Source organism: Condylura cristata, unplaced genomic scaffold (assembly GCF_000260355.1).
Source record: "Condylura cristata isolate star-nosed mole 26May11 unplaced genomic scaffold, ConCri1.0 scaffold00032, whole genome shotgun sequence".
Classification (NCBI taxonomy): Eukaryota; Metazoa; Chordata; class Mammalia; order Eulipotyphla; family Talpidae; genus Condylura; species Condylura cristata.
The window spans coordinates 16,193,354-16,219,645 of record NW_004567133.1 but is presented as its reverse complement, the minus strand read 5'-3'; the positions used below and the strand labels follow the sequence as shown (position 1 = coordinate 16,219,645).

The following is a 26,292-nucleotide window of genomic DNA, read 5'->3' as shown; positions in this document are numbered from 1 at the left end:
CCCGCCGGGACCCCCGTCCTGCAGCCCGCCCACCGAAGTGTGGGCTCCCGAAACCCTTGAACAAAATGGCGAAACCTAATATGGCCGTTGCGGAGTGATTGACGCCCAAATAACATTGCTCCCTCTTTTTCTCTCTCTGTCTGTCCCTCTGGCTCTCTTTGTGTTTGCTTCTTCCTCGTCCCCTCCCCCGTGCAGACCGAGTGTGTCAGCAGCCGGGACTTTCTCTCTGGGTTCCCTTCCAAAACGCAGCCACCGCCGTCACCAACCTCTACAAAGGTAAAGATAACCTTGCTGCATTGCCGCCACGGCAGGGCCGCCTGCGGCAGGGAGAGCCCTGCTTCGAGTGTCCGACCTCCCGCACCTGGACAGACGCCGACTTGGCTGCCTCGAAGTCCGGCCGGCCCGAACGCCTTGCCGCGGGAGAATTCCGAGGGTTCTAGCCACAGGACTCAGTCAGCTGGGGCCATTTGACCCGCTCACCCCTCGGCAGGCACATCGGGGCGTTTGTGAACGTTGATCACTGCGAGGGGGCTGCTCAGGCATCTTGCTGTCTCCTCCCTAGCCTGTCCCCCGCCCCCCATGCCAGGTTTGGAAGCCCTGAGCTGGAGATGGGTGAGAGGGCTTCTCCCTGGGGAGCGACCCAGGGGGGACAAGAGGTGATGTTTTGGGGCACTGAGAGTGGGCAGACCCTCCAATACCTCATGGGGAGGGTTGGGAGGGTGGTGATTTCACATTTTAAGTGCCTTGAAAACTGACTGGAATTACCTGAACCTATTGACACCCTGCTCTGTCCTGGAAAAGTTATCTGTTTTCCTCAAAAACTATCCTGTGGCAGGCTGCCTGTCAGAGGCTTTAGTTGCTTTGTGTTTGAAGGTGCATTTTCTCCTGATGACATGAGTTTGTGTAAGTAAACATTGCCCCTTGGGCTTGCTCAGTGACAGTGGGTTTAGTAGGTTTTGTATCTTACTGACTTGGAAGATTCGGAAGTTGGGTTTGATTTTTGGCGAGGTTTTTATGGAAAAAGGATTTGAATTTGTAATCATTTAAAAATACCCTTAAATACTTTCAAACTTGCAAGCATTGATGATAACCATAAAGGAATTTTGTGCTTTTGGCAATTACCAAAATAGGTTGATAGACTGCAGAGAGGCGTGATTCTGAGGCCTGCTTTTGTGAAGAATGTGCGAAGATGGCAGGTTTCTAGAGGGAAAACACCCTTCAGTGTGACAGTCATTTGAGGCCATAAAGCGAAACTGGTAAATAGAATATTTATTTTAGGGAATGAGGAACTAATAGTCCAGGCTTACTGAACAAAGGGAAACTTGCCCCACTGGTTAACTTTTGTTTTTTTTAAGTAGCTGAGTTCTTTTCAGTTTTGTCTGTTGCCTGTTATATTTTAGGATCTATCAGTACTTTTGAGGGTCTCGAGCTTTCTCTGGAATGGTTTTTGGTTTCATTTAGAAAGGGCATTTTGAAGTTATTCTTAAATTCATTTTTTAAAAAGTTCTCATTCTTGCAGTATAGTTTACTATGAGCAGTAAAATCACCCTTTTAAAGATGTGTGGAGTTTGAGCACCAGGTACTAATAACAAACAGAGCATGTCTCCCCTCAACCCCATCTGGGCGCCTGGCCACTGCTCTAGGTGGCTGTATACAGCCGTGGTTTTCCCTGTCGATAATGTGATAAACAAACCTTGCAGTGTGTAGCTTTGTGTCTGATTCCGCTTCCCGTAAGGTCCTGAACCTTATGTGGGTAATCTGTCTGGCTTCTACTTAGCATAATGTTTCTGATACCCTTGAGTTCATCACGACCCATTGAGTTCACTGTGCAGGTATTAACCCGTTCAGTGTCCCTTTTTATGCTGAATAGATTCTGTTGTGCTGAGAGTTTAGCTGTTTCCTTGTTGCAGTTATTTTTTGCATAGCTTTAATAGCTGCATATACTCCTGATGTCTCCTGACTTTGATTTTTGGTGTGTACTCCTAAAATGTACCCTTTCAGGACTAAAACTGGTGGCTTGAGTGCTAACACTTACTGTCGGGAGGGAGATGCAGAAACAATCCTGAAATAATTCCTAACTTGATTATTTAAAAAGGCTTCTAAATTTTTACTAGTTTTCTTAATGAGAGAAACTTAAGGACTCTCACTTTTTAAGTGAACAGCATGAGGTTCTTGCGTTGGAAATGCTGAATTGTTAATCTGGTTGTTTTATTTTGTATCCTGTTTTTTTCCTGTTAGGAATGCTAAATTGTGGCTGTGGCATTTAGTAGGCACACTTGCACACTTAACCTTATTCATGGAAAGGGCAGCTTTAAAGCTCTGCAGAGCCTTGCTTTCTTCTTCCTCTTTGGAGTTTGGTCATTAGAGAACACAAATGCAGATGGAGGAATAATCGTGTATGAATCAGTAAAATTAGCTAGGTAGTGTCACCAAGTGCAAGCAGCATTAGAAGTGGTGCATTTATATCCGATTAAGTGTTCAAAGTACTGATTAAATATTTAAATACAATATACAGTGGGAAATTCTGGGTAGGGCTGCTTTTAAGTGGGCAGTACTCTTACATTTCACATGATTAAGTACTTATTTGGCAAACTTAAGTGGCTGGTTTCCAGCCCGGGGAGAGGTGGCAGCAGCTTCATACCTAATAAGTTGAGCACATAGGTTAAGTGAAAATTGAGGCAGAAACCTAGCAGAGGGCCCTTTCTGATGGATGGTAGGTGTTTGAAAACATGAACTTCAGTTGGTGTGGTTGCAGTGTGTCTGGAAGGGTATTGAGAGTTGGGATGGTTCTCAGGGAAGGATCTGACAAAATGGAATTTGGGGTTCCTTTTGGTCCATGTGAGAGGACCAGACTGGAAAGAAAAACCTTGCTTGTGGATTGTTTTTACCTTAATTTGATAAACCCAAAGAGGGTGGTGGTCATTTTTTTCTTGACTTTTAGTACCTTTTGACTTGGTATATTTTGTAGATACTTGCAAGCTACAGAAGGGAGTGACAAGTTAATTTAGGCTGTATTGTTGATGTTTACCTGGGGAATACTTAGCCAACCCTGCATGTGTTTGTGGCTTAAAGCGTCCCCTATGTCTCCCTTGGTGACCTTTTTTTCTTATTTTAAGAATTATTATTTATGCATATAAGAGGTGGGGTACAGGCCAGAGGTACTGGGAGGGTGAGAGGATTCATCAGAGGCAGAGTGGGGAGTAGAACAAGTGGGACTGATGCTGTACACTGCCGAGACAGGAGAGGCCTGCTCAGCCTAGTGGGTCACTCCCTGGCCGGGGATCCAGCTCGCTGCTTGCACCACCTGGGGAGCCACTGGGTGACTTGTTTTAATCTGACTCTTGGCTTCTCAACAGAAAACATTAAAAAAAAAATTCTTACATAACTGTAAATGTCTTCTGCTTGGGGCTACTGTGGTGGTTACCTTATTCTGGAGACCCCATCGCATGGGGAGGGGTTGTGTACTCAGGCCTTAACTTGCTCTCCAGCAGTGCCTGTGAGGCAGTACTTGGTAACATTTGGTAGGGCTGCTTCTCAATTTGTTATTTTTTGTCTGCTTTTTAGGATTTTTCTCCTTTGCTGCTTGTTTTATGCTAAGCTCCATTTCTTTGCCCCCCACGTTTTGAAACTGCATCTGAAACATTAGTGCATCTTGAGTTCTACCACTTGTTGAGAATGTTTTTTGATCTTTCTATTACTATAAAGATGTTTCTGGTTCTCTGCATGAACAGCATTGGCTCTAAGGTGATTCTGTACATGAGTTGTACTAGTAGAAGGTCAGGGCTGAGTTTACTGCTGGATTTAGTTCACATTTTAGACTCCTTTTTACTTGTTTGCTTCTGAGACAGGTGTCGTAGCACAATACTCCACTGTGCTTTGTTTTCTCAATAAAGAAGGTTATTTGGCCCTCCCTGGTGGCACAGCCGGTTAAAACACAGCACTGCAGGCTACCAGCAGCTGCTTCAGTGTGAGTTCGATCCCTAGCCCTGGAGCGGACCCACGTGGTGCAGCAGACCTCTCCTGACCAGCCTGCTGATCCCCTCAGCAGTGTGCTTCGTCAGTCTGCCTGTTCTGCTCCCCACACTGTCTCTGGGGAATCCTTTCACCCCCCCTGCACCTCTGCCCTGTACCCCAGTTCTGTGTGCATAAATAAACCTTAAAAAAAAAAGGGGGGGGGACTTGGTGCCCACTGCGAAGGGTGCAGGATCTTGGTCTAGCTGGACTGGTAGTGACCTCACTGGTGGTCAGCTTCCTTTCTCTGTTTTTATGAGCAGTGTTTATGATGAAGGAATTCTAGAGTATTTTTTGTCTTTTTGAGTAAGCTTTGTGTTTTTTTTTCCCCTCAACTTCTTCAACAGATAATTATAAATAGAATTGCCTGTAAGAAAATACTGGTATTTTTAAGTCTCTGAGACAGTTTGATACCTCTTATAATATGTTGTGATCATTTTGAACCTCTGAACTGAAAGTGAACTGAATATACTAAAAATTTATGGGTCAACTGAAAAGAGGTTGATGAGAAACACGATTAGAGAAAGCATAGTGCAGAGACAACTGGAATTTCAGTTCCTTAGAATTTGAATTTTTAGTCCTCCCTGGTGGCACAATAGGTTAAGACACAGCACTGCAGAGCTAGCTGCAGCCACATCAGTGTGAGTTCGATCCCTAGCCCTGGAGCTTAACCACATGGCGGCAGACCTCTCCTGTCTCACCCACTGCACCCCTTAGCCGTGGACTTCATTGCTCTTCCTCTTCTGCTTCCCACTCGGCCTCTGGTGAATTCTCTCACCGCCCCTGCACCTGTGACCTATACCCCAGTTCTATATGCATAAATGAATAAATCTTTTAAAAAAATTTACATTTCTGCACTTGGTTTGTGACTTGCTGCTGAACACAATTACTGAGCTTTGAGATTTTGTTTAAAATAAATCGATTACAGTTAGAAACCTTACGCCTTAAACTTTTATTACTAAACCTGCTGTATAAATAGGATATAAATATATAGCAAGTTTAAGAATAAAAGGTTATATATAGGATATATGTCAATGGGATAATGTATATATTATAGAGTATATAAATAGGATATATTTAGATATATAAGAGAACATAAGGTAAAGTATACTATAAATTATATATGTCCTCTATATATCTCCAGTATCACTTGTAGATTATATTTCAGTTTTCAAAGAAGACAATTCTTAGCAATCACGTTTCTGTAAAAGGATACGTTCTGTAAAAGGATACTGTACATATCTTAAGGTACAAGTCTGGCTTCAGTGATGAGGACGTGGATTGACTCCGATAATCAAGACAGGGGGGTAGTGTCGTCTTAACAGTGGCATCTGGCACTCTGCACTCTGTACTCATACACGTATATGATTTGTTTCCAGGCTGGTTTCATCTTGTTGGCAGCTTGTATTTTAGGGTCACTCACTGAAGCCTCTTAAGAACCCAGAAGCTTCTTTCCTAGGAGCTACCAGTAAATGACTTCTCCAGGATCTAGGCCAGAATTGGGTCACATGCTTACTGAGAATCAGTGTCTTCAGCCAAGGGCTGAGGTTATGCAGTTTCACTTTGGACTTAAACCACTTGATCTTCCCCTGGGGAAGATGTAAATGTGGTGGCAGTTTCCCCCAGAGCTATTCAAACAAAAACTACGTTCTTTAGGACAGGGAGGAGGATAAGGGTTGGCAATTGTGGTCTTTGATTCTTCACTGGTTCCTGTCTTTTGTGTTAGATGAAGTTTGGGTAAATAATAAATAGCTGGGAATTAATGCTGATATGGATACTGCTTCATTAGTGAATACATGGGAGTTATTTCCTCAGAACAATTGGAAAGTAGATTTATTTGGGCTGTGACTCAGGTCTGTTTCTAATGAAGAATTTTAAAAATAGACCAAGCCCCCCTCCCCTGACTGATTAAGTAGTGCAGATTTAATCCTGAAGTTCAAATGTTTTAGTCACTGGTTTTCCTTGGAAGTATTACTGGTTTAATCTTGCAGTGCCCTCTTAAGGTTTGTAGCTTTCTAAGAAGAGTGAGAGTTGGTGTCTCTTTGTTGAGGAATAATTGTGCTGTGGAAGAAACTCTGCCACTTAGCCAACTTTGGGCAAGGCCCTTTGAACCTGAGTTCCAATTTGTGTCTCTGTTCTAGCTAAGGTATGTAAGGTTCTTGAGCATTAAAAAAGAATAAAGAGCAAAGTATGATTAATTTTATGTCTTAGATATGAAGGTCCTGTGTTTGATTTTCATTTCATGAATCAGTGTAGTTCCTGTGCCAACTGCTCCTGCCAGTGGTGGGTGGATCAGGCATCTGAAATGTCAAATACCATTTTCAGCCTCTCAAACTCCACCTGTTTATATAAGAAAGCACTTTTAAAAAGGTGAAATATAGGATTTCTGCTGTGACTTTGCATGAACTTTGTATGAATCCATTTGTCTCTTGAGTAAGGAAATGAATGAGTGATGAGATGTTAGATTGGCCTTTTGATGCCCTTGAGGTTTGCTTCACCTTCAAGCTGAGGGCCTTTTTCCATGGTGCCTTTGGCTTCTATAGAATAGTATTGGATACAAGACTGGTCCCACAGTTTCTGTGCTCCATGTGTCTCATGGTGAGGGTTCAGAGAGCAGTCTGTTTTAGAGCCTGCAAGAGAACATCCTTTTGTGTATAACTGGGAACTAACCTTGGGTTGCATTAATATGTAGTGTAGACAGGTCTAATACTTTCCAGTTAACGTTTGGGTTTTGTTTTTAACCAGGTAGCAATTTAAAGTGCTAAACATATGGACTATATTTTAAATGCATCAACATGAAATTTTCTGTTTAGGAAATAACTGAGGTTGGGTTAAGAGGATGGTAAAGTACCTGGATTTGGCTTTCAAGAATATGCTACTAATGGTATGAAACAAGATGATGCCCAGATAGAACAGAAGCATGTATCTGAATTGTTGGATCTGATTTGCTCTTACCTTCTAGTCTGTAAAAGTTGGTGTTTCACAATGCTTTATTTTTAGTGAAATATTTCTAGTTAAGGTTGCTTCTGATGTTGCAACTAGACATTTTGAGGTGTAGTGATTGGCCTAGTGGGTATAAATTTTAAAAGATTCACACTTCATCACATAACTGTCTTCCATTTAAACCAGTGACTAATTAGTTTTCATCGTCTTCAAATCTGAGACATTACAGTATTAGCCCCTTGCAGATCTGACTTTCGGGACTTTGTGCCCTCAATCAGCAAAACTAAAATTTTATCAAGCTCTTTTTTTCACAGGATTCTTAGGTTTTGGGGTTTTTTTGGTTGTTGTTAAACTGCTCGTGTGGTCCCTTCCTTGTGTCTGTCTCAAGCTTTGTATCTTAATGTATTTTTCCATTTGTCCAGGTGGTGGTCTGCAAGACTCAGAGATGGGTGCAGATGGGGGTGCATTTTTTAAAATGCTGTTTACCTTTAAGATAGAGTTCATGCTTGGCTTTGTTGATGATGAAATGAGAAAACTGAAGACACTGATTCATTGTCATTCTAGCAGTGGGACACTGGACAAATTCATTCCTGAGCTGTTTTTTAAAATTAGAATGTTTCCTCAAAGTTGGGATGATGCATCATGGGTTTTCAGAGGAATGTTGAATAGTCCTGTTTTTTTTGTATTTTGAAGTATTTTTAAGGGTGCATCCGTGGTTTTTTTTTTTTAAGCAATAAGTATTGAACATCTACTAAGGAGTGGGCCCATTAGAAAGTTCTCCATTGTGCTACCCTCTTGCTCTGCTGTCTTTTTAAAAAATAATGCAAATTAATTCAATGCTGGATCTTCTCTGATGTTTATTCTTTTTCTTTCTAGGACACAGCTCTTCATTGTTTATTTCACATTGTACTTTAGCTATAGCAGACAATTAAAATCAGGACCAAGAAAAATAATAGAGGAGTGATTCTCTGTGATATATAAGAATTAGTGTTTTAGTAAAAGGTCCCGTAATAAAAGAACCATCTTTTTATGTCATTAAAGACTTGTGATTTTTCCACTAGCACAGCAGTTCACCTACAAATAAATTGCTGTGAGTTAAGACCCCAAGATACTTCTTTTCAACTAGATAAAGCTGAAAGAATAGGGATCATTTTATTGAACTCTGATTCAGTACATACAAAGGGTAGTATTTGCAGTTTCTGAGAGGTTTTAAGTCAAGGTCTTTAAGAAATGGTTATGGGTTATGAAAAGCTATTAGGAAATGAAAGCAGAATGAACGTATATCCCGGGAAATGAAAACTCTTGACTTCCACTGTGCTGTTTGGTTTTACTGTTCAGTAACCAGTCAGAATTAATTTTCCCTATTTCTAAAATGTCTCCTGCTGCTTTTAGTATGTTCCAGATTCTTGGTGCTGAACTTGTCAGTAGAAATACATCTCCAGAATGACGTGGTAAAATGTAGCTGACCATGGCTTGAGTTAAAACACCTAATTCAGTCATATGTTGGATACTTGCAGTTCATGGGAATTTACTCTGAAAGACCACTATAGCTTAATGGTTCAGAATGAGAGACTGGAGCAAAATTCCAGCTTTTGTGTATATTCTGTGATTGTGGTAGAGTTACTTAGAGCTCAGACCCTGTTGTTTTTTAAAAAAGATTTATTTATTGGACCCTCCCTGGTGGTGCAGTGGGTTAGGATGCAGCACTGCAAGCTGGCCGCAGCTGCTTCAGTGCGAGTTCGATCCCCACCTGGGAAGTGATCCACATGTGGCAGACCTCTCCTGATCTGCCTGCTGCTCCCCCTCAGCAGTGTACTTTGTCATTCTGCGCCCCACTCTCTCTGGTGGATTCTCTCACCACCCCTGTACCTCTGATCTGTGCCCCAGTTCTGTATGCATAGACAAATGAATCTTAAAAAAGATTAATGTATAAAGGAGCTGGGATATAAGCTAAAGGTTTTGGAGGGTGGTTAAGAGGATTCACCAGAGACAGTGGGGAGCAGAACAGGCAGATTGAGAGAAATACACTGCTGAGGGAAGCAGCGGGTAGATGGGAGAGGTCTGCTGCACCACGTGGGTCACTTCCCTGGCCCAGGATTGAACTCTGCTTCAGTGGCTGGCCATAGCTTCTAGTGCTATGCTTTAACCCCTTGTATCACCAGGGAGGTTGCAAGCCCTCCCTGTTTTTCTAATTTGTGGTAAGGGTACAGTAATCATTTTATCTTTTTCTCAGGTGAAGCTTAGTGAGTATTAATAGACATTTAATTACTTAAAGGGGCCCCTCCTAATGCCTAGGGGATAGTCTCAGTGCTCGCACTGCTTTGGCCCGAGTTCAGTTCCCCTGGCCCGGGAGGTCACCCACATAAGGCAGTGCAGCAGAACTCTTCTTCCTCACTTATTGCTCCCTTCAGCAGTGTATTTCAGTGATTTTCACCTGTTCTGCTACTGCTACCCTCTCTGTCTCTGGTGAATCCTCCTCACCCTCCCCCCAGTGCCTCAGGGCTATGCCCCAGTTCTTCTATGCCAAAATAAGTTAATTTTTTTAAAGAACAAAGCGAAAACTCTACGACTGTGTTAACTGTGAGTTCATTAAATGTGATGTAGAACGTTCCAATCATGAATCAACTGCGATTCCTTTTAATAAATTGCTGGTAGAAAGATGTAGAGAACTTTACAATATTCATTTTGGCTAACTAGTAATGACTTTTTCTAGAAGTTAATGCAGCATGGCTCTGCTGATCATGTATGTTTTTCTTACTTTTTCCCGACAGAAAGCGTGGATACCCATCAACGAAGTTTTGATATTGGAATTCAGATTGGCTATCAGCGACGCAATAAGGATGTGTTGGCCTGGGTTAAAAAGCGCAGAAGAACTATTCGTAGAGAAGATTTGATCAGCTTCCTGTGTGGGAAAGTTCCTCCACCACGAAACTCTAGAGCTCCCCCAAGACTGACTGTAGTGTCCCCTAACCGAGCTACTTCAACGGAAACTAGCTCATCTGTAGAGACTGATTTGCAACCCTTCCGGGAAGCCATAGCTCTGCATGGTAAAGCCGTTTAAACATATTTCTTTGGAAAAATGGTTAAGAGTGTGCCTGTGGACCCATTTGCACATTTAGGTTTAGGTCCAGATAATACTGTCTGATTTTGTTTTGTTTTGTTTTGTTTTGTTTTTGTCTATTACAGTAACCACTTGCTCCTAGAAATGTGTAAATAGAATGTAAGCTTAGAACTTTAGGGTAATTTTTGAATGTTAGCTAGTCCATTCTAAAAAAATGTTTCTAGAAAGTTAGCCTGAGTTCATTGGTGTTACTACAATAACAATCTTTTGCAGCATTGACTAGAATTAATTGGTTTAAACTTACATTGTACATGTTTTTTGAGTCAAAGAGGACATTGTGTCTTGTGACTTCTGTTACGTTTATATTTGCCTTGAAGGTCTAGTCAGCGACAGGCAAGTGAGATGGTTGGGCTACTTTCATGGAAACTCCCTTTGACACTCGTTAGTGTGCCTATAGAGGGCTGGAGTTGATGGCCCAAGTGGGAGTGGACAGATGTAAGAGTAACGGGCTTTCCTTATGTCTGTTGTCCCATAGGTCCTTACTTGGATAGTCAGGACTGTCAGAGAGGGCAGGTCCATACCATTCCCTCTGGCCAAACCTGCTATAAAAACACATTCTTGGCTGGGGGGGCTGTTACTGGGAAAGCTTGGGGTATAGAGTCAATAAGCCTGCTGTTACTCTTAATACAGACTTCTAAGTATTCCTGGGTGAGATTATTCTAACTTAAAAAAATAATACCGTAACTTAAGTGATGGAATGATAAGACTTAGCCGAAACCAAGAGAACAAAACATGGGTTATACAAGTGACTGAGCTGACAGAAGTAATTAGTGAAGTTAGGTCATGGGTCCTGTTAACAGTTAACATTTCAGGGCCATAGTATAGGCCATCTCAAACAGTTACCTGGTCCTCTAAAAATAGTAATGGTCTGTGTTAAATGACATATGTCATTGAAGTGTTAGTACTTAACGGAGATTCTTGATCTTTTTGGCAAAGCCTGTTATTTTTTCTAAAAAAGCTGATCAGAGCATGAGGTGGGGAAAAGCATTGTCCTCCCTCCTGATTGTGAGTTTATGACAAATTAAAAACACACTGACAGCGAAGCCCATGATGGTATGGACGCAGCTCTGAAGACTGCTGCTGTCACTACAGTGGAGTAGTCTTTCCATCAAAACCTTGAAACTCAGGCAAAGGAAGAGGTCGAACAGTTGCTATTGAATTACAAAGTTTCACATCTTTTACCATTAAGTCTGGGGAAAGCAATTGCTAAAAATGTACAGTTTGTCAGGTTAATTTTTGTGCATGGTAGTGTCTACTGTAGTTGTCTCCTTTGGCATTATGATTTTCTTAATCAGTGGATTTATGAGTTACTCCATACTTGTTAGTGTCGTCTTTCTATATATTACACTTAAAATACTTCAGAAGATAGTTTTAAGAAACATAAAAGCCACCCCTTCCAAAATCTTAATGCACTTTATTTAATACACAACGGGCAGTGAGGCCTGCCCACTGGTCCTCCCCCTGAACCCCCCATACTATATATAGTTTCCAATTCCAATTTTCCTAAAAAATTTGTTTTGCCTGTAACTTAAATTTTGGTAGTTTTAGGAAGGGGCTATTTATAAGTTTGACTTAACATTCAAAAAACTTGTAAAATGATTTTGGAGAAGTCACCTTTCCCTTCAATAAACTTAAAATAGTGCTGATCCAGAATATATATTGGAGACTTGATGTACTTTTATTCTAGGGTTCTCACACTAGATGTGTGTAGTTTAAAGTGCTATAGTGAAATACTAATGCTCTTGAAAGGATATACATAAATTATGCTGACTTTTGTATTCCACTAGAGTTAGAGAATATCAGTGTTTTAAGGAGAGGCTAGTCTCATTTGCACGTTTAAAGTAATTTGGAATGATTTCTACTAAAAAGCTCATTGTTAGCTAAGTTGTAATGCAGTTCAGTGGCTAACTTTCTAACAGGTGTCCTTATTATCTGCCCTATTGAATCGTTTGCAATTGAAGTGAATATTATTTAGATGATCTGAAATATATTTGGAAACATCTTAGTTACAGTAGATAATTGTCAGCATTGAACTTTACATATAATTTGTTTAGCCAGATATACAATCTACGAGGAAAAAAGTGAGGTCGAATTATTCTACATGGAAAGTCTAAATTTATAACAGAGGTGGGGGTGCAGACATAGAAAATAATTGGTATATAATTTTCTTAAGCAAAAAATGTGTATGAGGTCATACTATTTCCCATAACCTCCCATGTTTTATCCTTTATAAGGATTTAATTTCTTCTTTATTTGCTCCATACTCACTTGTACCAGATGCTCCCATCTGTGCTCTTTATTTGAAGAAAAGTGGCAGAAACTGGTAGAGTATTCTTATAGTGAAGCTGTGACCGTGAGTACGGCCCCTTTTCAGTGTGTCCTTCAGCCTTGGGTTAAGTACCCAGTTTACTCAATGCTGTCACCTCATGGTTACGGAAGTTTAAAGAAGATGGGTCAGTCCTGTTATTTGCAATACAATATTGCTCATTTTTTTGTGTGTCATTGCATCTAGTCATCTGGAGTTTAGTCTCAGGATTAAATACATGTGTGCGGAGTTGGTATATGTTCTTATTTTAAAATGAGAACATTCTTGAAAATTTTCTTATTAGTCAAGTTAATCACGATTCACCTTGATTTTATAAACAGACTATTCAGGTGGTCTGGAGCATTCTGTGTTTCGATTATCCTTGCGTTAGGCATCCTTTCTCTCCTATACCTTTTCCTTATCTTGTTTTTTTGTCCCCTGTGCTTCATGGGCATCTCTGATTTTTTTTCTTCAGGTTCTTTCACTGACTTAGCCAGGATTCTAGTTCTAGCTACCACCTCCTTCCAAAATCTGTGCTTCTGGTTTAGAACCTCTCTCCTGACTGTCAAACATTTTATCCCCTGTTCTCCAGAGGGAGTATATGGTCACCAGGTGTCCCATTGGCATTTGTCTCATACAAAGTTTCAAGGTGGACTCATCTTCCGGTCCTGTCAGCATGTTTTTTCCTCATAGCCATTTAGCAGACATAGATACCACAGATTCTGGATAATCTCTGAGAAAGCATAAATGGTGTTCCCTCCCTTTTGTGTTGAGCCAGCATGTACTTACTGGATAGTTTGTTTTAATGTCATGAATGTGGTATGTGTAACATTCTGGGGGTAGAAAGGAACATTTTGCAGTGCATCCTGGTAGGGGCTTAGAAGGTTCTGGAGGAGGAGACAACAGTCTTCTGCTGTTGCCTCCCAGTCCTGATTGACCCATGAACTGTCTTTCCCTGAACCACTGAAGATCTTTTTGATCTTGTCACTTCACTAACAAAACACTATAGCCTCTAAAGGGGAAGGACTCAGCATGGCCATGCATTCTTAGGATTGGGTCCCCACCTTGGGTGGTGTAACTAAACCTTATCTTTAACCTGAATACATCTGTGCCCTCACACAAGCCTTTCCCGCTGCCTGTTCATCCTTTAAGATGAATCAAACTTCTGTTTTGTTTTGTGGTAACTGCTGCAGTTCTCAAGAGCTTTCTCTGAAGAGAACATCTGTTCTCCCACTTCCATTTGATTTCAGGGCTTTTCCTTGCAGTAGACCACGTTACAGCAGGAGCCTTGCCTCACCAGCCTCTTTCTTTAACAAAGTCTGGTGAAGATGTGCTCTGGCCTTAACAGTTGGTGTGAGGTCTGAGAGGTGGATGGAGACCGCGCAGTGAGCCTTGAGGAGGAGCTAAGGGCTGCAGCTCCCCATGACTGTAATGAGGGCGTGGCATGTGGGTGTGTGTCAGAGCTGTCCACCATCAGACCAGCTGCCATCGCAGCGGCCCTTTAGGTGTTCACCGGGCAGCACTCTGCCCAAGGACTTACCATTTAATCGTAAGCTATCCTTGGTGATTGTCTTTTCATTGACGAAGACAGGCTTACTTGGCTGAGCAGAAACAGGCTAGTAAGAGGTAGAATAGATATTCTAGATCTATCAGGCTTCAGAATTTATCTTAACCACTGTGTCTCTGTATTTGTATATTTAGCCGTATCTAGGCCTCCCCCTGTTGAGGGTGAGATGGGAAAGAGCTTTAGGTTTGTTTTTCTTACCTAAAGACATTAGAAAGTAGAAGCTGTGTGTCTTTCTGGGGCTCAGTCTCTCCCCTCCCACTATGGATTTGGGTAATCAGACCTGAAAATAAATGGATTGTGACCTGCTGTATTTCTGGCTTACTTTCAGCAGGAAGAGCTTTTAGGCTTTGCACATAGGTAGCATTCTCTGTGTATGACCTTTGTGGACGTGATTCACATTGTTTATAAGGTGATAACGTTGACTGAGAAGCTAAGCAAAGTTCTTACACTACCACAGTAACTCTGTACATTCATTTTTGCTTTGAGGATGACGGCTTCTGGTCGGTGTAGGTCCCGTGAGCGCCCTGCTTGTTTCTGGATGGCATTACTGCCCATGTGCCTGGACCTCTGCTGCTCTGTGGACCTTTGTCATTGAGAGTGGCTTTGAAGCTTCAGCTGTCACTCCACAGGGAGGGATAATTTATAATTTATTGTTCCTTCTATTAAATCTTGAGCTTGTTTCAATTTGTAAACTAGTAAATTTAGTCTTTTACTGAATGGAGATTTCCGCATTGACTTGCCCAAGTTAATGATGTGTCTGGAAAACTTAGATTGAAATCAGGTTTTATACTGAGTTATCTTTGTCGGTATGGAGAGTAGGGACAAAAGTGTCCAGAGTAAGAATGGAGTGAAACCAACCCAGATTAGAGGACACCAGTGAGTTTCACCCATTTCTAATTATTTCAAGTCTCACTCAGGTTATTTCATGCATGGTCTTTGTAGATGTCTGGCTTTGGTTCCGACTGTTGCATAAAAAGCCAGAGACACTTTTGTCATTAGTTGAAAAGTAATATTGGGACCCTCCGAGGTAGTGCAGTGGGTTAAAACGCATCACTGTGAAGCCGGCCACGGCTGCTTCCACATGAGTTCAGTCTCCAGGAAGTGGCCACCTGGCACAGCGGACCTCTCCTGTCTAACCAGCTGCTCCCTTCAGCAGTGTGTTTCAGTCGATCTGCCTTTCTGCTCCCTTTTCAGTCCCTGGTGAGTCCTTTCACTGTCCTTGCACCTCTTGTCTGTGCCCCAGTTCTTTGTGCACACATAAATAAATGAATAAAATCTCTTAAAAGAAAAGAAAAGTGATATTGGCAATCGTTTCAGCCTGCTATTACTAGGCTCTGTGGGAGTCACTACTGACATTTAAATTTTTTTAAGACATTTGAAATTGTGTTTCAGCTTTTTTTTTTTCCTTTTTGAGCACTAAATGGGATATAAGGCAGACTCAGGCAGTCTAGACCCTACTATCACTGGAGAATTTCAAAAAGACAAAGAGAAGAACAATTCTTTTTAAAGACTTAGTAAATGCATACAAGAACTGGGGTGTAGGCCAGAGGTGCAGGGGGAGGGGGAGAATATTCACTAGAGAAAGAGTGGGGAGTAGAATAGGTGGATTGACTGAAAATCACTGCTGAGGGAAGCAGCGGGTGAGACAGGAGAAGTCAGCTATGCCATGTGGGTCAGCTCCTCCATGGCAGGGTATTGAACTTGTGTTGCAGTGGCTGAGGTAGAGCTTATTGTTTTGCTTTAACTGCACCACTAGGGAGGCCTACAGATTTTTATTTTTGCTTTTTAAATTTATTAAAAGGTGCAGGGGGCGAGAGTTTTCACCAGAGACAGAGTGGGGAACAGATTGACTGAAATACACAGCTGAGGGGAGCAGCAGACAAGACAGACACAAAGGTCTGTTGTGCCCTGTGGGTCAGCTCCCTGGCTGGAGATGGAACTCAAGTCACAGTGGTTGGTGATAGCTTTATAGCACTTAAGATTTTGAACCCTGTGCCACCAGGGAGGCCTGGGAGAAACAAGTTTTTTATTTAACAAAAAACTGCTTGTGAGTTTAAGAAAAGGAGCTTAGTGTGTTTAATTAAAACGGAATCTTTTTTGGTTTGAAACAATTCTGTTTTTGTGAATGTGCTATGGTAAATTCTGATTAGTGCAGTTAAAGTCTTTTGCTGAAAGTCTTTGCTAAAACCAAAGTGTAAGTGGTTATTCTGTAGCCTTTCCTATTGCCCACATATATTGCACATAGTAAATACGAGGCACACCATTCATGAGAGGGTAGTTCTAAGGACAGGTGATTAAAAAAATGAATAAACTAATCCCAGGAGTTTCTAACCTACTGTAAATGCTTCCAGCAGTTTGAATCTGTAACGCAAGCAGTCAGATTGAGGTAGTTTTCTTTTGCCTTGGGAGTGAATAGATTTCACTGTGGGTTTATTTTTATTAACAGTCTCTGGTCAATGTGGAGTTTTTCTCTTGAATTATTCCTTGGATCTGTAGAAACTGGGTGTAATAATTCCTTACAAGAATAACACGATTGTTTGAAATTCTATCCAGAAATACATAGAAAAAAATTAAGGCCGTCTTAGTTTGTTATACTCAATGGCATAAAAACAGATACCTTCTAGATTTTATGGGAAACTCAGTCTAGGCAGTCTGAACCAACAAAATCAGCAGTTTTGTGTCTTTTTAAAAAACATTCTTTGAGATAGAGTCATAGAAAAATTTTGGTGAGAACTAATCTTCCTGGTAAAATTTCCTAGATAACTGAGAAACAGTATGTTTACAAAGAAATTTGAATATTTGTGTTTGGGTCTCTTTCTCGCCCCCTTTCCTATCACTCTTTTTCTCCTTGCTTGATAAGCTCAGTATTTAGAAAGGGGTTTTTGACAGCTAACATATATTTAGGTTGTGAATTTTTAAGTTGACGGTGTAATATAAAAGCCACTCCTAAAGATTTTCTGTTGCAGAAGAATCATTGGAATTGACCTGTGGGGGATTCAGATCTATCCACTTTCAAGATCCATTTTCTCCTCCTGCCCACAGTCTTAGCACAGTTGGATCTACCCTGCTTGTTGAGTGTTGCAGTCTGCATCTTTCTGAAAAACCACCAGAACTGTTGACAGCAATGTTTGAAAAATTGACTTGGATATTGAGATGTAAGAGATTAATGCACCAAAGCAATCTCTCTTAATTGCTTAAAAAATTCACTGTTTCAAAGAATCTTTTTTACTTAAAATTCCTCTGACTGGCTGGAATTTTAATTAATGCCCATTGTCAAACCAGCCTTTGAGAACAAGAACAATTAAGGCAATTAAGATAGCATTAAATTTTTTGATGAAAAGTTGGCATTTTCTGTATATTTTTAAGACTAGACTTTAGCTTCTGGGGTTAGGACTGAACTCAAGATACAAAATTGTCTCTTGAATTTGCAATAAAATTGTTGGACCTTTTTCCACTGAGGTGTAAGAGGAGGCTATGTGTCCAGGCCTCACAGCCATTTTATTTACCTAATAATCTGTTGGTAGTCAAGAAGCAGTTTAACATTTGACTTTTAATTTTTTTTTTCACTACCTTTCTGGTTTATATACTAATTTCTTGGAAAATCTGAAAAATTCTTCAAAGAAAGACATTGAACATCTTGTTATCCCACCCTACAGAGATAACTGCAGTAAAATGTTTGGTGCATTTTCTTCCAGTCTCTTTCAATGTGTAATATTAAAATTATTTCCTAGTTGAGATCATACTGCATATATGGACTGTATCTTGCTTTTTTCATTTTAACGTCGTGAGCATTTTTCCCATGGCATTAAAACTGTCTGAAAATTTGAAAGCATTTCGGGTTGTCAGCATAACTTGAAAATGTTTCCTTGGTGTGACTCATGTATCTTTGTAATTGGTTTGATTTGATTTAGTGTGCTTTACTTCAATAAAAATTCAGTATTACAATTTACAGATTGGGGTGGGGAGTGGTATCTACTTCAAATTGCCAAAATCTTCCTGGTAGATTTCCTTTTTCAATGGTTTAGTTCCTTTTCTGGTACATTTAAAACACAACATTGTACACACGAGCTTGCTTGGCTTGAAACTTTAGGACACCACTTTGCAAAGGAAGTGCCTTCCTTCCAACTAGAGCAATTCATTTCAGATATAAGAATGCCAATTTCTTAGGTTTCCCAGTCAGGCTGTTAATCACTTTGTTCAGTTGTGGGATTTCAAGTCTCCTCTTTTCTCCTGGAGATGAGAACACTGAGCAGATTGGCACCATGCTGAGTGGGTCCCCTGTAGTGACAGTCTGCCTCCTCACTTCTGTGCTAGCCCTCTGCTCTCACAGGTCTTGGTTTTGAGGGGAGCAGGTAGGGAGTTAGATGCCACCTCCAGCCCCAGACAGCTGGCCCTGAAAGGGAGATGAACTGGGTTCTGCACGCTCTTTCTGTGTCTCTCTGTGACCTGACTTTGTGCTGGTAAACTGGAATTGCCTGTAATTCTGAAAATAGGATTTCTTACCTGAAGCATGAACTTAGTATGAAAATAGTCATGTACCACCTTTAACAACTTGCCATGTAACCTAGATTCTTATAACCTGGACTGTGACCTCGTTTTGTCTCCAGTGGGAGCTTTCTTTTGAAGGTATAATTAAATCATCCTAATCCTCCCGGCCCCCACTTGTGTACTAATCATTTAAAATGGATTCAGAAACTATAACACTGATGAGTTTATCTTGTATCAAGCAACTGAGACTTTCCTGTCTAACCATGAGTCTTACCCAGATCTTGTTAACTGCTATTTCCATCGCCCCTTTGGGAAAAAAATGTGCTTTTGGTAGAAACTAAGTTGTATGCCCATGGGCCATACAACTTTGTTTTTTCAGTTCTGAAGCGTGTAGATTCTAACTTGTATAGGCCTGATTGTTATGTGGCTTAGCTAAGATTTCCTAAAGCATCTTCCAGTAGCTGTCATTGGTTTATACAATAAAAGTTGGGCTGTTTAAAATACATACATTTTTTGGTTGTTAATCCTAATTTTTTTGACACCTATGAAATCTTTTTGGGGAATGATTAGATTAAACTTGAAAGCATTTTCATTGCCTGAGAAGATAGTAAGTAATGTTGCACATGTGACTTTTACCTAGCTGTGTCAAACTTATCTCCAAGCTACACCCAAATATCTTGATTTCCTGTAAGCTCCTGGGGGAATTATCAGATCGACCAAATTGATAATTTTACTCTTCTTTGATGGAGAGAAACATTTGCTTGAAATGTCCTTCACCTGTGACAGAGAACTTCCATGAGCCTCTGATATTTGTCCTTAAGTGTTGCGTATCTGATGCCTACCTTGTGGAGGGGGTTGGTTTTTAGAGTTTAAGTTGCCTGGTTTATTGCTGAAGATCCAAATTTTGGCATGAAAGGGTCATTGCGTAATGACACTTTATGCACAGTTTAATGTGCATTAATAGTACATTTTTAAAAAAAGATTTGTTTACGCATACAGAACTGGGGTACAGCTCAGAGGTGTGTGTGTGGGGAGGGGGTTTGAAAGGATTTACCTGAGACAGAGTAGGGAGCGGAACAGGCAGATCTACTGAAGCACACTGCTGAGGGGGGCAGTAGGCGGGTCAGGAGAGGTCTGCCAGCCATGTGGACACTCCCTGGCGGGGATGGAACTCGTGTTGCAGCGGCTGGGATAGCTTTATCGTGCTGCGCTCTAACTTGTTGCGGCACTAAGAGTACAATGGGGGCTGCTCCGAGGGAGAAGAAAAGCATAGTTTTCCCTTAAAAGATTTACAGTCTTGATGGAGAACTTGGGGGAAAATGCTAGTAACAGTTTGGGACAACTGACAAACTTGTTGGCAGAGAAGGTGAGAGAACTACTAAGGTCTGTTTCTTGGTGGAAATATGTATCCAGCCCCTGGTTAGAGGGATGGATAAATAGCAACAGCTCTGAATTTCATTGGGCTTCAAAATGAGGGATAGGTCTTTGAAGTGTTGTTTTGTTTTTTAATAAATATTTGTGCATACAGAACTGGGGTACAGGCCAGAGATGCAGGGACGGTGAGAGGATTCACCAGACACAGAGTGGGGAGCAGGATAGACAGATTGACGAAGTGCACTGCTGAGGGGAGCAGCAGGCCAGTCAGGAGAGGTCTGCTGCACCATGGGGGTCAGCTCCGGGGCAGGGATTGAACTCATGTTGAAGTGGCTTCAGGTTCTCAGTGCTGTGCTTTAACCTGCTGCGCCACCAGGGAGGGCCATTGTTTTGTTTTTAAGAATTAAGTGGGTGTTACAGATACACCAGGTATTGTGTCATGTTCGTTAGATATAGAGAAGGGTTTCTATGCAATATAGAATTAGCCTAATAAGTTCCTTTGCCTTTTGTTCATGTACTCTTTATTTTTTTGGTTAAGGTTTATTTATGCATACAAGAACCTGGGTATAGGCCAGAGGTGTGGGGAGGGGATTGAGTAAAGGGGATTCACCAGAGACAGAGTAGGGAACAGAACAGGCGATCACTGAAATACACTGCTGAGAGGAGCGGCGGGGAGACAGGAGAGGTCAGCTGCACCGTGTGGGTCTCTCCCTGGCTGGGGATCGAACTCATGCTGCAGTGGCTGTGGACAGCCTCATAGTGCCGAGACCTAACTAACCCCTACCCCTTGCGCCAACAGGGAAGCCCTTGTTCATGAACTTTTAATATGCCTGTGTGGTCTGGGGAAGAAGAAGCAGGGAAACTCCTTGTCATAGCAGTAACTTTGGGATGCCCACAAGCAGTAAGAAAGGTGGCTTGATCCTTGAGCTCAGGAGAAACGCTTCAGTGGCACTGGTTAGGAAACTGATGCCAACGTGTAAGCTAAAGGGGCAAGGCTATTGGTGACATCAGGCAGAAGAGAAACCCCAAAGGTGCCAGAGGAAGGAGCTGGCAGCTGGAGAACAGAAGGACTGGAGTGTTGCAACCAGTATTAGGATTTTATTTTTTTATGAACACTAGCTTTGGAAAGGCTTAGAGCCAAAGGGGGCCGGGAGACTTGATCAGATTTCCTCTGGCCACCTTCGGAGGAGGGACGTACATCTCCAGGGAGAGCAGCTAGGGGGGCTGATGACGTCTAGAGTGGCTTGGAAGGGAAGTGTGGGTTGCAAGCCATGATCACAGATGGGAGGTGGTGGAGGCCTTGGGTTTAATCATGTTCAGAGTGTGTGTGGAGAACAATGTCAGAGGGACTTAGTAGATTTGATGTGGTAGGAAGCAGACTCCTTTTCAACTGAATGTTCAAATTTAAATCTCATTTACAGAGTATGAAATTAGAAGGGACTTCTACCAAACCAACCTCTAAGCTTATTTTAAAATCTAAGTCCTGTTCTTTGGAGACTTTGATTGCATGAGATCATGTTACGTAAACTTGGTCTAGTGATAACTCACTGCCTGTGTGAGGGAAGGTTCTTAGAAAAGCAGTAGTCATTGGTGTTAGTTTCTTCAGTTAAACTGTGGTTTGTGTTCTGGCCCCACTCATGCCTTCCACAGGCTCTTCCTGCACAAACACATAGGCTTGGGCGTGTTTGCCGGCCCCTAGCTGTTCAAGCAGTGTCCCCACTGTGGGTGTTAAAGGTAGTCTGGATTTGATGACTTGGGAAGCAAAGTAGCAGACTTGCCCCACCCTTGCTCCCTCGCCTCCTCCACAGGGCGACAGATGGTTCTCCTGGGGGGTGTCCATCAAGTAGAGGTCAGACCTCAGTGATAGTGGAGCCTGATTTGTCCAGGGCAGACTGACTTCATGGATTGCCCCAGCAGTGTTAAATACACTGTGCTGGTTTTGAGGGTAGTTTTGAAAGTCTCCACAGTGGAACAAGCCCATAGGCCTGGAAGCGATTGCTTGCTCTCCTGCATGCATCCACATCCACACCAGAGGGAGCTTTTGGAATGGTGATTTTTGGATAACCAAAGTGTTCTATGTAGAGCAAGCGCCTCCTACATGGCTGTAAGTAGTGCCCAGTACCTACCTAATAGAACGGCGGGGAGGATCTCATGAGGGATTTGTGCCCTCGCTAGCCAGTGTGTGCCACATGGTAAGTTTCCAGTAACTGGTAAATGGCCAAATCACATTTTGTATCAAAGCAGATGATTGGTTTCCCCAAATAAAACTTCTCCCTGGTGACCCCTGACAAAACAGGCAGACATCCTTGGACACTATGACAACATTGAAAGTGAAGTGGGTTGCTTTCAAGAGGGCTAAATAATGGAGCAACTCTAAAACCTCTTTTCTTCTTCCTAGGTCTTAGTGGTGCAATGGCTAGTATAAGCGTGCGCTCGAGCGCCCCAGGCTCTCCTACTCATGTAAGCAGTGGACCGAATGCTAGTCGAAGGAGAAATGGACTCCATGATGTCGATTTGAACACTTTCATATCAGAAGAAATGGCACTCCACTTGGACAATGGTGGAACTAGAAAGCGTACCTCAGCCCAGTGTGGCGATGTCATTACAGACTCACCAACCCATAAACGCAACAGAATGATCTAAAGCGCAAACATTTTCACACCCACCATGCTGCTTGAAAGCCACTTGATCCTCAACATATACTATTACTGCAAAGGAAACATGAGGCCATCTTCCCTTGTTCACTGTTTAAGACAAGTGAATTCTATAGCGGTTGCCATAAAAGGAAGTTCTAGGTATTTACAGTAGATGCCTCTTGTAACTATGGCTTTCTTGAAACTATAACCCTAGCAGAGGACATCAAAAACCGTGTAGGCGTTGGCAGGATCATCATAGGCAAACATATCCGTTCCAAGGCTAAAAGTGACCTTAACTGTATTTATTCTCAAAGGGAAAGGAAATATCAGATGTTTATTTGGTTATAGAATGCCCCCTCCCCCGGCCTTTTATTTTTATTTTTATTTCTGGGGTCCATTTCCTGCTGTGTTGAGTATTGCTTCAGCAGTATTGCCAGGTTCCTAAAGTTGTCTAAAACACACCATTTGGCTTCCTCATCCAGTCTGCAGGCTCCCATCTTCCAGCGCACTGTACCGTGCACCTGACTGCGGTCGCAGCGTGCAGCTTCTGACTATTGGACTGCCCGGTGTTTAGTTTTCAAAGCAGTTTCTAATTCTGGTGATTGTGTAATGTCAAGAGGTGCTATGATGGTCATGCAATTAATACTTAATACTGAATCAATACACAGAACTTTATCGGATTCACTTTGTGTGTGTTAGTGCTCTAAAAGTAGCAATATTATTAAATTGCCCCCAGATGAACCCTGTAGGCTCCAAATACTCAGTTTCAAGGCAAGTGCTACTTCCCATGCAGGACGCTGTCCTTGTGGTAAATGTAAACATGTAGACTGCGAGCTGCCTCCCTGGAGAGATCCCAGCGCTGAGGATGGGCTTCCTTTTTGGTTCAGTGTTAGTGAGAGGGAGGGAGGGAAGAGCCTGGCGGGAGGGGCTGGGATTCTAGTCTTTCTTACTGGTTTACACTATTCATGAAAGCTCTACTTGATGCAGTTCCCATTGGGATGCGTGGGAGATTAAAAAGTCTTTTATTTGCTAATGGTGTGATCATAATTTAGATAGCAAATCCCAACTCTCCAGTCCCTCTTCTAAAAGTGCATTTGGAATCTCATTCTGGAAAAGATGGAATCGCATGGAGGTTCTCTAGATGTTAGGTAGACCTAAATAAAAGTCCTCAATAGAGTCCTCTGTTGAGTGAGGTCTGAGGCCTCTTGTAGCTACAGTGTTTTAGAGCATGTTTCATCTTCATTTTTAGTATCTTGAACTGGATGATAGTCTTCTTAGATGAACTGATGTCAGCCTGCCCCAGGTACTGTAATTTATTCTATCATATCATATAGATCAAGTAGGACAGTGAAAAATGTTTCCTTGCAAACTTGTAGTCCAGTATCAGTTACTTCCTGTTTTTATCCTTAAAAGACCATTGCAAATCAGTGTAAGGGTTTTTCCAGTAATTACAGCACTTTGTTAAAACTTGCTAAGTTAACCATATATTCATCAACTGGGTGGATGTGAACAGAATGTTAGAAACTGTGGTGTGAACTGAAGTTCTGTATTCATTATAGATATAGCTCTTATTTAAGAAGTCAATACCATACTAAAACTAGGAATGAAAGTGAGGTAGTTCTAAATTTTTGCAAAAGTGGAACATTTTTTGTTTGAAATATAATAGCAGGAAAATTATAGCAACCTGTCAATTTTACCTGAAACGGACAAGCCTATGTATTATGAAAACTTTCAAGCTTCCTTTTTGGAATATACCAGAACTGCATTTGGAATTAGCTTTGTTTTTCTATTGTTGTAAATTTAGATTCTGGAGTTGGGATCTGGCGGGTGATGCCTTGCTCACGAGTGGCCAGAACGCTTCCCTAAAGGGTTTTGAGATTGAGGAACACATATTTACTCTCCCCTTTATGCCTTGGTTCTAGTTCCTCTTTCCAGGTTGAATAACAATTTTTGGGTTGTTTTTGTTTTAGTTGGTGCTCTGAAGCTTAATCTCAGTACCCTTTACTCTTGATTGTCAAATTTTGATAAAACATGTGCCATTTTCTTTGGTAAGAGAAAGCAGGTCTTAATGTCTGCCAGAACACAATTTATATGCCTTATTGGCTCCATTAAACTTTTTAAAAACTTTAGCATTTGTTACTTTTTTTCCATTGCATTTAATCTTAAATGCTGTTTGTCACGTAGTAATCATAACTTCTCCCCTCTTCTCTTCCTTTGCCCTCTCAACTGCCACCGGAGCACAGAATGACCTGTGATCTAGGAGTCAAGACCCTTAGGAACACGTAGTTCTGACTGCTGTGTATCTGAAGCCTTTCTTTGTGCCAGTCGTGGAAAATTGCATACTTGTGTCGCACTTTTAAAATAACTTTTTCTGGTCTCTTGAGAACAGCGTAGGCTGAATTTGAAAACTTCGTTTACTTTCGGGGAGACAGAACCTCTCTTCGTCTTAATCTAGATTCTCTGATTCTTTCAGACCTCACTGCTCATTAGTTCTGTTCCTGTCACCCTGAGCTGGCACTAGTGTTTGAGTTCATCTTCACACTGCAGTGTTGAGTATGGCTGAAGCATTAAAATCTTAGTTGTAGTATTTATAGAGCAAAGGTGATGGAAAGCATTTGGCTGAATCTAAAGACCTGCAGTCAAATTCTTCACTGTGGTTGACCCAACCGGAGGAGCACACACCTTAAGTCATTCGATGAATAAATCATTAAAACAAAACAAAACAAAAAGATGGGGCTCGTCTGCAGTTTTATTTTGGTCATCACAACTCAACACCTTTTTGATACAAAGGAAATTCAGGCTCTCGAGCAAGAACTAGGCTTCCACAGTTTCTCAGTGCCCTTTGGGACTCATCAACTTCTTGAGTAAATGTGGCTTTGGGCCTTAAGGTTTCCTTGTGGTGATGAAAGCTGAACTGGCTTCCTCTGCAGAGGGGAGACTGAGGTCTGACCTTGAGGCTTTTGTGAGCCTTCCAGCCGTTGAGCCGGGAAGGCCCAAGAGATCAAGAGCCTGGTTGGGAACATGGGTGGTTCATTAGATTTTTAAAATACTTATGCAGAAGAACTAAGGTGGGGTGGGGGTGGGGCGTGAGAGGATTCACCAGAGGAGGAGTGGGGAGCGCAACAGAGGGATACTGATAACACTGCTGAGGGGAGCAGCAGGCAGGACAAGAGGGACCTGCTGCGCCATGTGGGTCACTCCCTGGCCTGCTGGGTTCAAACTCCACAGCGGTTGCAGGAGATAGCTTGGTAGCGCTGTGTTTACTGTGGCACCAGGGAGGCCCAGTTCAGCTAATTGGAAAAAAGAATCATTAGACTGATGTGCTTAGTACCTGGTTTTTGTGAGGTATAGTGGCTACAACAGATTTATTTCATTGCGTTTTATCTCAGTATCACAACTTTCCACTTAATTACATGAGTTATCTTGTAGGTAGTCAGGTTGGGACTCTTCAGTAAAATCTGGACTCTTGGAATAAAGTCAGTTGAAGGAAGACTGCCGGAGGAAACCTGTTTTAATGTCAAATTTCAACTATTACAGTTTATTTTTATCAAATGTTCCTAGCCCTGCTCCTGCCTCCTAGAAAGCTGACACAGCTGTGATCAACTTGATGACCTTGTCCAGCAGGCTGGCTTCTAGATTCCACTCGAGTGTCTCCCCAGGGTGTGGGGGCCCAGTGGGGCAGACCTGAGCATTTCCCCCTCTATTTGTGTGAGCTCCAGGGGTCACCTGAATCTGCTCTGTGGACAGCAGACCTTGGTACAGGAGGGTTTAAAGAGTCCAACACAAATTTCATGGCCCTCAGCAAAACCGGGGCATTTACGGCTGCTTCCCCAAGTTACGACGGCCC

At 41.9% G+C, this 26,292-nt stretch overlaps 1 protein-coding gene across 1 annotated transcript in view; it reads left to right on the top strand.

Annotated features, from left to right (window-relative positions):
* The window catches only part of LOC101627059 (chromosome unknown open reading frame, human C16orf72), a 120,966-nt gene extending 96,392 nt beyond the window's left edge, over window positions 1-24,574 (top strand). Inside the window, exons 7-9 of the mRNA XM_012731659.1 lie at window positions 112-276; window positions 9,726-10,001; window positions 22,208-24,574. Coding sequence (XP_012587113.1) covers window positions 112-276; window positions 9,726-10,001; window positions 22,208-22,452 — 686 coding nt within the window. The 3' untranslated portion in view covers window positions 22,453-24,574. The remainder of the gene's footprint in view (window positions 1-111; window positions 277-9,725; window positions 10,002-22,207) is intronic.
* Window positions 24,575-26,292: the final 1,718 nt, after the last annotated feature.